Here is a 14,522-nt window from a genome sequence, read left to right on the forward strand (position 1 = left end):
GGGGGGGGGGCTGCATGTATGGGGGAAGAAATTTTTTTAGCTGAATACTTTCTGTTCCTTTAGTAACTATCAGGGGAAAAATAACAAACTATGTAGAATTAGCATTATAAGCATATACCTACCTCAGGACAACCATCATCTAGTGAGATCTGCACGGTCTCTGCTCAGTAGAATGACACACTGCTACAAAAGACCCCTGCACTGTCACTTCCCAGCTAACCTAGGCTGAGACCTGCGTTACCAAAGTTAATCTTGCTTTTCATTTCAAATACAGACGACTCTGCTTATTACAGTCCTTTCCCATGGTCACTATCTTTATCTAATTCTTGCAGGCTCTTCAGCCCAAGAACTGGAAGAAAAGCCAAATAAATAAAGTCAACTACACTCATAATCCACAGAGAAGGATAAAAGCAGAAAGCTCCCCCTCCCCCGCCTTTGGAATAGCATGTCCCCTGAGACATAATGTGGGTCACAGTGTGACTTCATGAAGTTCTAAGTTTTATTAACGTCCAGAATAAGATGACATACCCACAGTCAAATAAATCCAGGCATTTAAAAATAACTCACATATCTTCTTACAAAAGACCTACCATTGTAACTCACTGAAATGTAAGAAAGAAAGAAAAAAAAGGAAAAGAAAAACCTGAATGATTTTATACAATCTGTGAGTTCACATGAAGGAAAGAAAGCACCAACAGAATGGAATTGACTCCTGCAACAGCCAGTTGGGCTTACCCCTCAGATCAGAAACTACCTCTCTTGCCTTGACTGAGAACGATTTTTGCTAAAAGAAACTTTGTTATACTGCCCCAAATGTTACTAAAGACCCGAGTTATAAAGCACATCTTTAAAAATTGTTAATCATGAGGGTGAATCATGTTACTTTTCTCCTACTACCTGGCTGAGATAGTTTTGCTAAGAAAATAAGAATTTTGATTGGGGTGGGGGGGAGGCAGGCGGTTTTGAAACATGAAACATTTTGAGAGATAAGAAAAGTCTGGATAAGATGATAAACTGGCAGATAGAAGAAGGAAGGAAAAGAAGGCGGACACTAACTTTTAGTGAGAATTTACTCTGTGCCAGGTATCATGTTAGGAACTTATACTACCTTAACTCTGTCTTTTTATTTTTATTTTTTTTTACAATTCTGCAATAAAAGTACTATCATCCCTATTTTACAGTAGAAACCCATAGTTAAGTCAAGTCATTCTCCTAAAGGTCATACAGCTAGTGAAAGAGCAGATCTCAGACGTGGGATCAGCCCCTGACTAAGATAAGGAGAAGAAATTCCCTTCTGACTAGTTTCTTAATTAGTCTGAAGGACCTATAAGCCAGGCTACACAACTCAGCTCTGTTACTGACCAAATAAATTTTTAAAGTTTGTGAGTATAAACCTATTCAGAATTATAGACAAATGCTTTCAAGTCCCAAACAGTTTTATCCCAAAATTTAAAAAATTCTCCTACTCTCAGTTTGGAAGTCGGTTTAACTTGGAAAACAAATGATTTAAGGATCACTAGATTATCTGTTTCAGTTTTCATATCCATATTTACTCAGCTTTGACTATGTAACAATCTGATTAATGATACCTTATACAGCAGTTATTAGTGCCAGAGCCATAGACTTCCGTATTTTATGTTCTTGTCCCTAGACAATTCATGGTCTAGAAGGAGACACTGTCTCATAAAAATATCTATAAAAATGTGATAAATGCTATTAGACATGTATAAAGTGTTATGAGAAGACAAAAAGAAAATAAATTTAGGGTATGATACTACTAATATCTAACTCTTATCCATAGACATACACCTCTAGTATGCTGCCTTTGCGTAGGAAAGGGTTGCGGGGAGCAGCATATGAACATACATACATATTTTTTTTTTCTTATACTTTCAAAAGGAAATGCTGGAAGGTCAGACAGAAAGTAATTAAAATGGTTGCTAATTAGGAGTAGGGCAGAAGGATGGGTTGGAGGGGACAGGATGAAAGCAGGCTTCTCTGAGTAAATTTTTTCTTTTAAAAATTAATTTTTGACTTCTGTGACAGTTTTATATATATACAAAGTAAATCAACAAAGAAAAATCCAACTCTTATCACCCATGCCATCAAAGCAAAACAAAATTCAACAGCACAGTAACCAACCAGAAGTTTCTTAGGGGGAATTCCTTCCGAAACGTTCTTTAGGACCTGAATCCCCAAGTCTTGGTAGTTGGGAGGTCATTAAGAGGCACGCTCTCTAAATGCGTCCAATGTAAACATACCCTCCCCTAGAGAACTTAGATTACTTGTGAAGCTGTGGAATTTTATAGCACATGAGGACAGCCACTGCTTCAGTTTATAGCTTTGTTCAGTTCTACATACTTTTGTTGCCTTTTTAATCCTCCTCAGATCATCGTAAGTTTTTCTTTCATTACTTCAAAGAGCAGAATAAGTGAAATAAGTTCTTATCTATATATATCCTTGTAAGATTTTGGAATACAAAGAAGAAAAAGATCTCAAGAGGCCCTTCTAGTGTGAGGGTGTGATTCCCTTCTTAGCTCTGGAAAATACTCACCTATCTGTATCACAACAATCCTTTTCCTTCTATTTTTTAGATGACTTAAAAATTTTAGATAAAATTCAAATAACAAAATTTACCACTTTAACAATTTTGAAGTGGACAATTCAGTGGGTTTTCGTATATGCACAGGTTGTGCAACAAGTACCATTAATTCCAGAATATGCTCATCAGCCCCAAAAAGAAACCCTATAATCCTGAAGCAGTCACTCCTTTTTATTTTTTAAGTCTCTTTTTCTGAGGTTTTTAATAGTATACTTCAGACTTTCCAGATCATTCTTTTATAGTTTTAAACTTTTTCTTCCTATTTTTATTTATTTTTGTTCTGTATTCTGGGAGACTTTTTTCTTTTTTACTATTGTTTAAAATTTTTATTGTAGTTGATTTACAATGTTTGTAAATTTCTTCTGCAGAGCAAAGTGACTCAATTATATATATTCTTTTTCATATTCTTTTCTAGTATAGTTTCTCATAGGATATTGAGTATTGTTCCCTGTGCTATAGAGTAGAATCTTGTTTATTCATCCTATTATATAATAGTTTGCCTTTGCTAATCCCAAACTTCCATTTTGTCCCTCCCCTACCCACCCCCACCCCCCCATCCCCTTTGGCAACTACAAATCTGTTCTCTATATCTGTGAGTCTGTTTGTTTCACAGACGGGTTGATTTATATCATATTTTAGATCTCATAAATAAATATTATCATCTGACATTTGTCTTTCTGGAGGATTTTCTTAATTATATTTTCTAGTCCTATTGAAAAAAAATTTTGTTTTAATTTTTTGTAATATTTCAATTTCAAAGAGCTTTTTCTACATGTTTTTTTCAAAATATTTTACTGTTTTACTATACTGAGTATATTAGTAAGTAATTTAAAACATTTTCCTCTGTTTCTTAAGTCACCTCTTTTCAGGTAGGACAAATTTTTGTTAGTTTTCTTTTTTTTTTTTTTAACTTTCTTTCATGCTGCTGGTTTTTCTCATTTCCTAAAAGATTCTTGGTTGTCTGTTCACATTTAGGGCAGAAGGACAGGACTATGCAAAAAAGTAAATGCTGGAAGGATAACACATAACTATTTAAAATAGGTATGAATAAGGGGTAAAGAGCAGGGCAGACTAAGACAAGTGTATTACTTTAGCGTGAGTATGTGGGGAACCAAACTCTAAGGCTGCAGAACCCTGAGTTCTAGGATGAAAAAGATTTATTTTGGAGCATCAACATTCACACTAAAGTCTCAGCTTTCTCCAAACATTTGGCTCAGTTTCTTTTTGGAAGAACTATTTGGTGTTCACATGGAGAAAAATGCAGACTGCCTGAGGGGAGGTGGGGATGGGAAGAAGGTAGGGACATAGTGGACTGACTAGTAGGAGCAGTTTCCCATTTATAGCCATTCAATTAATCTTGTTTTAAGCCCTCTTTCTCACTTCTGCCATTTCTGTCCCTGAGTCTTCTTTGGAGTTCCATTAGGCTGATCCAGTTCCTGCCCAAATGTACTCTAGGCTGCTGTTCCTTGGCTTCTTTCTTTCTTCAACCCACTCCCATCTACTTTCTAACTTCCAGAAATTTCCTGTTTATTGGTTACCCAACCATTTGCTTTTCTTTGTTGTTTTGGTACTCTGTATTTCCTATTGAAATGTATTTCCCATCTCAAATGCTGATTTCTAGTCCACCATCTTGAACTAGTACTTTTAAGGAAAGGGAAAAATATGACTTTCTATAGAAATATACAGAAATACAATAGAGCCAGTCAGTTCTTTTTTCTTTCATCTTTCCGTAGTGCTTGTAATCTACGGCCAAATAAATAAAAAATACTTCTTTGACATTTAATAGAATTTCCCTGATTATGTGTTCTTAGTTTATCATTTGTAGAACCTTCTATGTTAGGGGAGAATTCCACTGTTTTCATTAGAATTCCAAGGGATCTACAATCTAAAATGAATATACTCTCTTTAGAAAATAAAAATCCCCATTCCATGATGCTGTGTTTGAGTTCTGATTTTAAATTGCAAGAGTTTACATCACAAAAAGATTAAAGTTTGAGAATAATTTTGAAGCTTTTACAAACCCCAAGGCAATTAGTAAATAAATGGATGTATAATGTGTCAGTTAGCAGTGGGAGTTTTTTTAGGAACACATCCAAATGCATTATGTGTTATGCATTGGCTTAACAAGTAACAGAAAGACCTCATTCAGGGCTTTACCTCTCTTGTACAGCAGCTGAGGATGCTGAGATATGGGGATGCCAGATAATTCCCCGAAGTTATGACCTGGACAGCTACTTGGAATACAGCCATTCATGTACAATGTTAAGTTTTACACCAGAAGACTCAACTATTAAATTATATGAGACCTACATATTAAGATTAGGCTAAAAAGTAACAAAGAAGGGGAGATACTGATTAATATATTAGCCCAAAGTGTCAATGTCTCTACAAAAGATGTTAATTCTAGTTCTTTAAGACCAGTTTTGCTGAAGCTACTTAAATGTCAATTTTTAGGTTCTAAGCAAACGCAAAAATTGGTCATATGGCACTTCATATCCTAATTCAAGTGACTGTTCTACATGTATTTTAAAAATAAGTAAAAATTTTAAAAAACAAGCAAGAAGAAGAGTTGTGTGGATAACAATGTATGATTTTAACCTCTTTTAATTGAATATTAATATTTATTCAAAATAGGAAAATAAAATATGTGTGCATTGTTAAAGAAAAACATTCAATGACACTTGTTAAAACATAGTAAAGAAGACTTTATTAAAGATTGGGGGAAGCCATTGAGATTGGTATAGGAAGTCATGTTGAGAACAAGCCAGGGTGATGAGACATCACCTGGGGATGACCCACCAAATATTGAGAATGGGGTTTCTGTTAAATTGGCTTGGCATAAAACTAGATTTTACAAGGAAGAACATAGATGGGCTTGGGAGATGATTCAGGAGATTTGGTCAAGCAGAGAATCTTTGTTGTATTTATAGTTAATGGCCACAGTGAAGGTCAGCCATACAGTATGTTATAAAAATTACAGTAGTGCTCCAAACCTGGACTACAGTAGCTTTGATTGGAAAGCCTGAGGTGAAAGAAAGAAGTTAACACTCATTGATGAATTAAATACATATAGTTCTACTTGGTTCAGTAAACTGAAGGTAAACTGTTTTCCTGTTAACATCTTCAGGACACAGGGAACAACATTTGAAGATTAATGATCATCATATAATTTTTTTCTTTTGGCTGTGCCATGGCATGCAGGATCTTAGTTCCCTGACCAGGGATCAAACCTGTGCCCCCTGCAGTGGAAGCACAGAGTTCTAACCACTGGGCTGCCAGTGAAGTACCTGATTACCATGTAATTTTACACGTGTAAGCTATTTAGTACCCTGGAAGATATATATCTGAATGTACCCTGGAAGATATATATCTAAAGATATATATCTAAATAGCTTCATTTCCTAAGCCAATGCATAACACATAATGCATTTGGAGGTGTTCCTATTTGTCTATTTTCTTTTTTTTTTTTTTTTTTTAAATACTGAGTTTATTTCACATGTATATTTTTGTCTCCCCACCATTTCCATCTGTCTGACCACCACTACTACTATTCCTATCATAACATTCCATAAATACTTAAAACCAAGCAAAGGGTGGAGTTCCATCTTTAAAAACTAAACAGGCATTTTGGACAACACATTCTTGGCAATGGAACGTGGACAACATTTATCAGACACGGTAGGGAAAGTTCTCACTCTGCATTATAAAAAGGACAGCCAGATATCAACTGTTACAGAAATGAAATAAGACGGAAAATTTTTAACAAACTGTTTAAACTATTTTCTTAAAGAGACTTCCTCCACTGCCAGAGATCTTGAATAGCCTCCTGGTCAGTCATCCGGAAACAATTCTTCACATAATTGATAAACTTGGCTTCCACTTTGGGAAGGGAACCACCTTTTTCTATACTTGCTTGCATTTTTGCTTTAATGTCTTCTACAGAGCTAGGTCCTTTAGGTGTTTTCGGTGTTTTTTCCTGTTTTTTGAAGGATTCTTGACCTTTTGATCTTGGTGTTGACGGTTTTGAGTCTTTTCCATTTTGGTTCGATTTTTGTGCATTTTTGGCTGGAGTATCTCGTACAGATTTCTTTACTGGAGCTTTTTCTTCAACTTCCTCATCAAAATCGTCATCATCATCATCATCATCATCGTCATCGTCGTCATCATCTTCATCTTCATCAGCAGCAAGCTTCACTTTTTTCTGGGGAACCTTGCTACCACTTCCAGGGGCAGAACGCTTTCCAGATATACTCAGGAGTTTCACCTCCTCCTCCTCTTCTTCTGACTCTGCATCTTCCTCCACGGCTACTAAGTGCTGTCCACTGATATGCACAGGCCCTGAACCACACTTCAACCGTAAGACCACAGGTGGTGTAATTTCAAAGCCCCCAAGAGAAACCGTTGGCTGTACAGACATTTTCAAAGTTGCCAGTGTTACTTTAATTGGACTGCCTTCATAATTCATCGCCTCTGCTTCAACAACGTGTAACTCATCCTTTGCTCCAGCCCCTAAACTGACCGTTCTTAAAGATAACTGGTGCTCATTTTCATCATTATCCACCTTGAAGTGATAATCTCTGTCAGCCTTTAGTTCACAACCGAAAAGATAGTTCTGGGGCCTCAAGGGGCTCATGTCCATGTCCATTGAATCCTCCATGGGTTGGCTGCACGCACTTATGTGGGAGAGAAGCCGGACGGAATTAAACGACTACTATTGGAACCAGCAGCCGCGCAGGACGGAATCACACCAGGGAAAAAAGCCTATTTGTCTATTTTCATTTGCTTTGTTCTAACAGGCTATCACCAGAAAGCCTTTAGTTAATCAAAGGTTATACAGTTCATTGTGATTTTACTATAAATTTTATAAATAAAGAAATGCCCAATTACTTACCCAAGCGATGAAATCCAAAAGTGAACCTTTTGGTTGGTGATTTTGAAGACAGCCACAAAGCAAGCAGGGTCAATATGATGGCACTTAGGTCAGTTAACATATGAAGTGCATCTGTCATGATTGCTAGGCTATTTGCAATGTATCCACCTTAGAGTAAGGGTGACAAGAAAGAAGGAATAAGTTAATTAAAATAACAAACATAAGCAATCAAACCCCAAATATACAATATTCCACAAAACATGAACTTACACCTAAAGTTAACTAAATAATTATCCTATTGCAATTAAGTCAAAGTATCCTGAAATTTTATGTAAAACATTAACTATGCATATATTTTTTTTTCTGGTGAGACTGTCCATTTCTAGAAACAGATTCTCTGAGGAATCAATGACCTTAAAAAAGTTAAGAGGCACTAAAGGGTGGCTAACACAAGAGAAGTTTTATGTTTTAGCACTTCAGCTTCTACTCAACCTACTAATTCTGCTGCTGCCGCTTAGTTGCTTCAGTTGATTCCAACTCTGTGCGACCCTATTGACTGCAGCCTGCCAGGCTTCTCTGTCCATGGGATTCTCTTGGCAAGAGTCCTAGGGTGGGTTCCCATGCCCTGCTTCAGGCGATCTTCATGACCCAGGGATCAAACCTGGGTCATATTCTTTACTGCTAAGTACTGTTAGTGAACTTAATAACCACCATATCTAAATATTACAATAAAGCTGAACAAAAGGTATTCACTAATTTGGGAGGGCTTGAACATAAACTAAAGAAATTTGTAAGATAGTCAATAGTTCAAAACAAAAGATAAAAAATAACTGATTCTCTTAGATATAAATAGCAGTGTCTCCTAATAGAGGGATAAAAGATGGCATTTAGAATACAATTTTTTTGTACTGGTTTTCCAGTAAAGAATAATAATGTATATATTTCATATATTTGGGTGTGTGTATCTGTGTCTGTATATATAAATTTATATTTATTATATATGTGTGTGTATTTATATATATATATATACACACATAAATATGTACACTATTTATTATTTTTATTTTGTTCCATTATGGTCAACCAATTTTCCTATCACCATTCAGAGAATAAATTTTTATTATACAGAGTATTCAAGCTTGTATGTATATCACAATCACCTGGAAGGTTTGTTAAACTATGGACTTCTTGACCCTACTCCCAGAATTTCTAATTCAGTAGATCTGGATGAGGCCTGAGAATTTACATTTCTAACATGTTCCCAGGTCATCACTGATGCTTCTGGTTTTGGAACCACACTATGAGAACTACTGTTATAGTGTACTGCAGAATTTCATGATCAGGATGTTGTGACACTTAAATGTGCTGAGCTGTTGATTCCCCTGTTCCTACGATGGGTGTGAAGAGCCAAGAGCAGCAGAAGTGGGGCTGATGATCTTGTAGACACATCCATTTATCCCAGTGTTGTCTATACAAATACCATTTTTTAATGTTTTCCCTGACATGAAAAAGCTGGAAATCACTGAGAGAAAATACAGCTTGGTGGTTAATAGCAACAGTTTAGTTCAGTTGCTGAGTCGTGTCCAACTCTTTGCAACCCCATGGACTGCAACATGCCAGGCTTCCAGGACTTTGAAATTTCAGAGACTTTGAGCAAGTTACTTACTCATTTTTGAGCTTCAATTTACTCATCTATAAAATGAGGATAATACCTAAAGCCACACTGTCCAGTAAAACTGAGATGATGGAAATATTTTATCAGCGCTGGCCAGTGGAGTAGCTGCTAGTCACATGTGGCTTTTGAGCATTTGAAATATGGCTAGAGCAACTAAGGGATTGAATTTATTTTAGTCAGCCTAAAGAGCCACATGTGGCGATCACCAGCAAAGAAAGCAGGGTAAGGACCTCTGAAAATCATCTCCTCCATACAAGGCACAGAACATGGGCAAAAATGGTCCAAACCAGCTTTCTGAAAACTATGCACATTAATTAAACAAAGGCTGATACAGGTAGCATTTATTCAAGGAAAAAGTTTCAACCTTGATAAGAAGCTCAGTAGCTCTGTGACATTTTAACTTGCTTTATACCCAATCTCTCCCTCTTCAATTCCATGGTAGCCTTGGAAACTAACAAGCAGTAACCACAGTGAAAACCTCAGCCTGGCAGCCACTGTAAGGAATAGGATGGAGTTGAAAGTGAAAGTGTTAGTCGCTCAGTTGTGTCTGATCCTTTGTGACTCCATGAACTGTAGCCAGCCAGGCTCCTCTGTCCATGGGATTCTCCAGGAAAGAATACTGGAGTGGGTTGCTATTTTCTTCTCCTGGGGATTGAACCCGGATCACCCGCATTGCAGGCAGATTCTTTACCATCTGAGCTACCAGGGACATCCTGGATGGAGTTAGAGGTCATTAAAAGCCCCACTGCCAGGATTGACCTGTCTGGTGATTCCCTCAGAGACTATACTTGCAAGGTTCTTTTTATTTGACTTGACTTGGAACTTGGCCCTGGTGCAAACCACAGTGAATGTTTGTCAAAAACAATAAGAGACAGTTGTTAACACACCAGTTGCCTGCAGCAATAAATAAGTCTTCTGAAATTTTACAATGACGTACCTTGGTGTGGTATTATTTTCATCCAATTTGGGCTTTTATTGACTCTGTCTGTAATTATATACCCGTCGGTTCTGGGAAAATTTCTTAAACTATGTTGCTGATAATTTCTTTCTTATGCTTTCTCTATTCCCCAAACCCCTATTATTTGGAACTTGAACTCATATACTAGCTTTCTTGCCTTTCTTCTCCCATGATCTTCTATCTCTCTGCTCTATTCTGTAAGAGACTATCTTAATTCATCTGCTAATTTGTTTGGAGTTAAAAAATATTTTAATGTTTTTATTATTCAAAATATATTTTTCTACTCTGAATTTCTTTTTAAGAATAGCCTATTCTTGTTTCATAGATTCATGATCTCATTTTATCTCTATGGATACTTATTCCATTATTACACTATTATATCTGACTGGCTCTTAAACAAGTTTTCATAAACTTTCCTTATTTTAGCCTTCCTCTTTACCCACTTAGAGGGGTACCTGATACAACCAATTCTAGTCCTGCTTAGTATTCTCTAGTGCAGTTCTCAATTGTAGTACTCAGGATCAGCAGCATCAGCATCTCCTGGGAACTTGTTAGAAAATTCTACCCCGGAACTACTTAATTAGGAACTCTGGTCCAGCAATTTGTGTTTTAACAAGTTATCTAGGTGTTTCTGATGCACTAGCATAAACTGGATTGGGTCTTGGTTTTTCCCACTGCTTGTTTAGGAATTGGCTTTCTTGGGCCTATTAATACAGTTACACCTTTTACATGATTCCTTTCTAGTTTGTGTTGCTATTGTCTCCTTTCCAGTTTTCCCCATCTGTGTGGAGATACAGAGAAGGCGATGGCACCCCACTCCAGTACTCCTGCCTGGAAAATCCCATGGATGGGGGAGCCCAGTAGGCTGCAGTCCATGGGGTCACTCAGAGTCAGAGAGGACTGAGCTACTTCACTTTCACTTTTCACCTTCATGCATTGGAGAAGGAAATGGCAACTCACTCTAGTATTCTTGCCTGGAGAATCCCAGGGACAGGGGAGCCTGGTGGGCTGCCGTCTATGGGATGGCACAGAGTCGGACACGACTAAAGCGACTTAGCAGCAGCAGCAGCAGTGTGGAGATAATATATATATATTCCATATATGTATGTGGATATATGTATATGTGTGTGTGTCTGTGTGTGTGTATACATATATCTTTTTCATTCCCATGCAGCTGTTAGAGCAGTCAGTAACTGTTACTAAATCCAAAGGATATTTTAGTTCTCATCTTATTGGGCCTCTCAGCAGCTTTAACTTATTTATTTCCAATTTGAAATACTCTTTTCTTCAGTTCTGGGATACTTGTTTGCCTTCTGCCCAACTTCTAAAGTGGTAGTTACTCAAGACTTGGGCTCTCGAGATAATTTTTTCTATTCCTATGGCATCTACCTTGACCTCCCTTCTGAATGACAGACTTACACATAATAGGTCACTAGACATTTTTACATGCCTATTTCACATACATGTAATACTTAACATGTCTAAAACAACCCTTGAGCCCATGCTTAAATCCTGTTCTGTATTTTCTCCCTTCCCTGCTTCATAAATGATACACATTTACATACACTAAGCAGGTTAGGTACGAAATTTCAGAATCATTCCTGATATTGCTCTCCCATCAATTCTCACATTCAACTCATTAGCCATTTTGCCAAAGCTACCTCTAGAATGTTTCTCAATCAGTGTATTTTTCTCCATCCACTCTATTTCAAGTCATAATCACTTCCTATTGGGACTTCTGTGAAATATATTTGCTTCTGCTCTTGTACCAGCCAATCCACTCTCCATATGAGTCAGAGTTATCTTTTTAAAAAGTAAATCCCATCATGTCAGTCTCTACTCAAAAGCCATCACTGGGTCCCCATTGTACTTAGAATTAAAGAATAGACTCATTTAAAATGGTCTGTCAGGACCTACTTGATCTGGGCCCCCTACCTCTTTCCCGCTTACTATATTCTGGCCAACTGGTCTTCTTTTTAGGTCCTCTTAAAGAACTGATGGTTTTAGGACTTTTGAATTTGCTGTTCTCTTTGCTTGGAAAAAAGTCCTCTTCCATTCCCTTTTCTTAAATAACTCCTAATATTCTTTTTTTGGTTTAACTGTATCTGGTTCATATATAAACCATGTCCTATTGATTACTATGTCCTATAGTATCTTGTTCTTTTTCTTCACAGTACTTAAAACCACTTGCATTTTAAATTTACTTGCATGTTTAACATCTGTGTCCTCCATTACAGGAGGACATAATGGCCTCCAAACATTAGACTAAGTGTTTTAGATAGTAGGGATCAAATAGTTTTGTTCTCCATTGTGTATCTGGAACACCACAGCACACTGCCTGGTATACAGTAAGTATACCAAGAAATACTGCTGAATGGAAAGAACTGACCTTTCTGAACGGAAAGAAAGGACGTAAGGACATAATGTCCTCCAAACATTAGATTAAGTATTTTAGATAGTAGGGACCATAATAGTTTTGTTCTCCATTGTGTATCTGGAACACCACAGCACACTGCCTGGTACACAGTAAGTATACCAAGAAATACTTGCTGAATGGAAAGAACTGACCTTTCCATTTCTGAATGGAAAGAACATCTCAGAGCAAACCCAAGATTCAAAATCAAGTCTCCTCTTTCAGATTTTTAAATTATTTCATTTTAAAAATTACTCCATACTTTCTATATCAGTTCACTTCAGTTCAGTTGCTCAGTCGTGTCTCTTTGCAACCCCATGAACTGCAGCACGCCAGGCCTCCTTGTCCATCACCAACTCCCAGAGTTCACCCAGACTCACGTCCATTGAGTCAGTGATGCCATCCAGCCATCTCATCCTCTGTCGTCCCCTTCTCCTCCTGCCCCCAATCCCTCCCAGCATCAGAGTCTTTTCCAATGAGTCAACTCTTTGCATGAGGTGGCCAAAGTACTGGAGTTTCAGCTTTAGCATCATTCCTTCCAAAGAAATGCCAGGGCTGATCTCCTTCAGAATGGACTGGTTGGATCTCCTTGCAGTCCAAGGGACTCTCAAGAGTCTTCTCCAACACCACAGTTCAAAAGCATCAATTCTTTGGCGCTCAGCCTTCTTCACAGTCCAAATCTCACATCCATACATGACCACAGGAAAAACCATAGCCTTGACTAGACGAACCTTTGTTGGCAAAGTACTGTCTCTGCTTTTGAATATACTATCTAGGTTGGTCATAACTTTCTTTCCAAGGAGTAAGCGTCTTTTAATTTCATGGCTGCAGTCACCATCTGCAGTGATTTTGGAGCCCAAAAAATAAAGTCTGACACTGTTTCCACTGTTTCCCCATCTATTTCCCATGAAGTGATGGGACCGGATGCCATGATCTTTGTTTTCTGAAAGTTGAGCTTTAAGCCAACTTTTTCACTGTCCACTTTCACTTTCATCAAGAGGCTTTTGAGTTCCTCTTCACTTTCTGCCTTAAGGGTGGTGTCATCTGCATATCTGAGGTTATTGATATTTCTCCCGGCAATCTTGATTCCAGCTTGTGTTTCTTCCAGTCCAGCGTTTCTCATGATGTACTCTGCATATAAGTTAAATAAGCAGGGTGACAATATACAGCCTTGACATACTCCTTTTCCTATCTGGAACCAGTCTGTTGTTCCATGTCCAGTTCTAACTGTTGCTTTCTGACCTGCATACAGATTTCGCAAGAGGCAGGTCAGGTGGTCTGGTATTCCCATCTCTTTCAGAATTTTCCACAGTTGACTGTGATCCACACAGTCAAAGGCTTTGGCATAGTCAATAAAGCAGAAATAGATGTTTTTCTGGAACTCTCTTGCTTTTTCCATGATCCAGTGGATGTTGGCAATTTGATCTCTGGTTCCTCTGCCTTTTCTAAAACCAGCTTGAACATCAGGAAGTTCACGGTTCATATAGAAGACGTTTTATTTCTAAGTGCTTTTGACACATTGCAATAAATGCTCTACTGTTTACCATTTAATTCTATGTAACATTCTGAATAATATTGTTAACGTCTATTCTAAGTACTAGCATCTCTACAGTGTTTGACAAGATTTTCATACTTGGAAAATCAAGTTAGTATTTGAAAAGAAATGCTTATTGTACCTTTCACAAAACATCATTTACCAAGTAAGAGACTTAAAAAATGTCAGGGCAATTATATCCTAGTAATTTTTATAGGTGTAAACTCTAATTTTAAGGGGGAAATTGTGATTAAATGTGATTTAACTTCAAATATTCAATATTAACTGAATGACTCCCAGTTCATGTGAATTTGGGCATCATTGACTCAGTCTGCTGAGAGCATACCTTATCTGATCTCAGCTTCTATTCCTTTCTTTACAGTGTAAACATTTATAATTCTCAAACAGTAATTATTAATTCAACAAAAATGTATTGAATGTATACTCTTTGCTAGTCATTGTGCTGTGTG

The 14,522-nt window shown here is 37.3% G+C and overlaps 1 protein-coding gene and 1 pseudogene across 1 annotated transcript in view; both read right to left on the reverse strand.

Annotated features, from left to right (window-relative positions):
• Window positions 1-14,522, reverse strand: part of SLC30A4 (solute carrier family 30 member 4) — a 32,108-nt gene that overhangs the window by 15,045 nt on the left and 2,541 nt on the right. Inside the window, exon 3 of the mRNA XM_070377848.1 lies at window positions 7,494-7,640. Within this exon, the coding sequence (XP_070233949.1) occupies window positions 7,494-7,640 (147 nt within the window). The remainder of the gene's footprint in view (window positions 1-7,493; window positions 7,641-14,522) is intronic.
• LOC102275767 (nucleophosmin pseudogene) lies at window positions 6,382-7,369 on the reverse strand (annotated as a pseudogene).

Source organism: Bos mutus, chromosome 10 (genome assembly GCF_027580195.1).
Source record: "Bos mutus isolate GX-2022 chromosome 10, NWIPB_WYAK_1.1, whole genome shotgun sequence".
Classification (NCBI taxonomy): Eukaryota; Metazoa; Chordata; class Mammalia; order Artiodactyla; family Bovidae; genus Bos; species Bos mutus.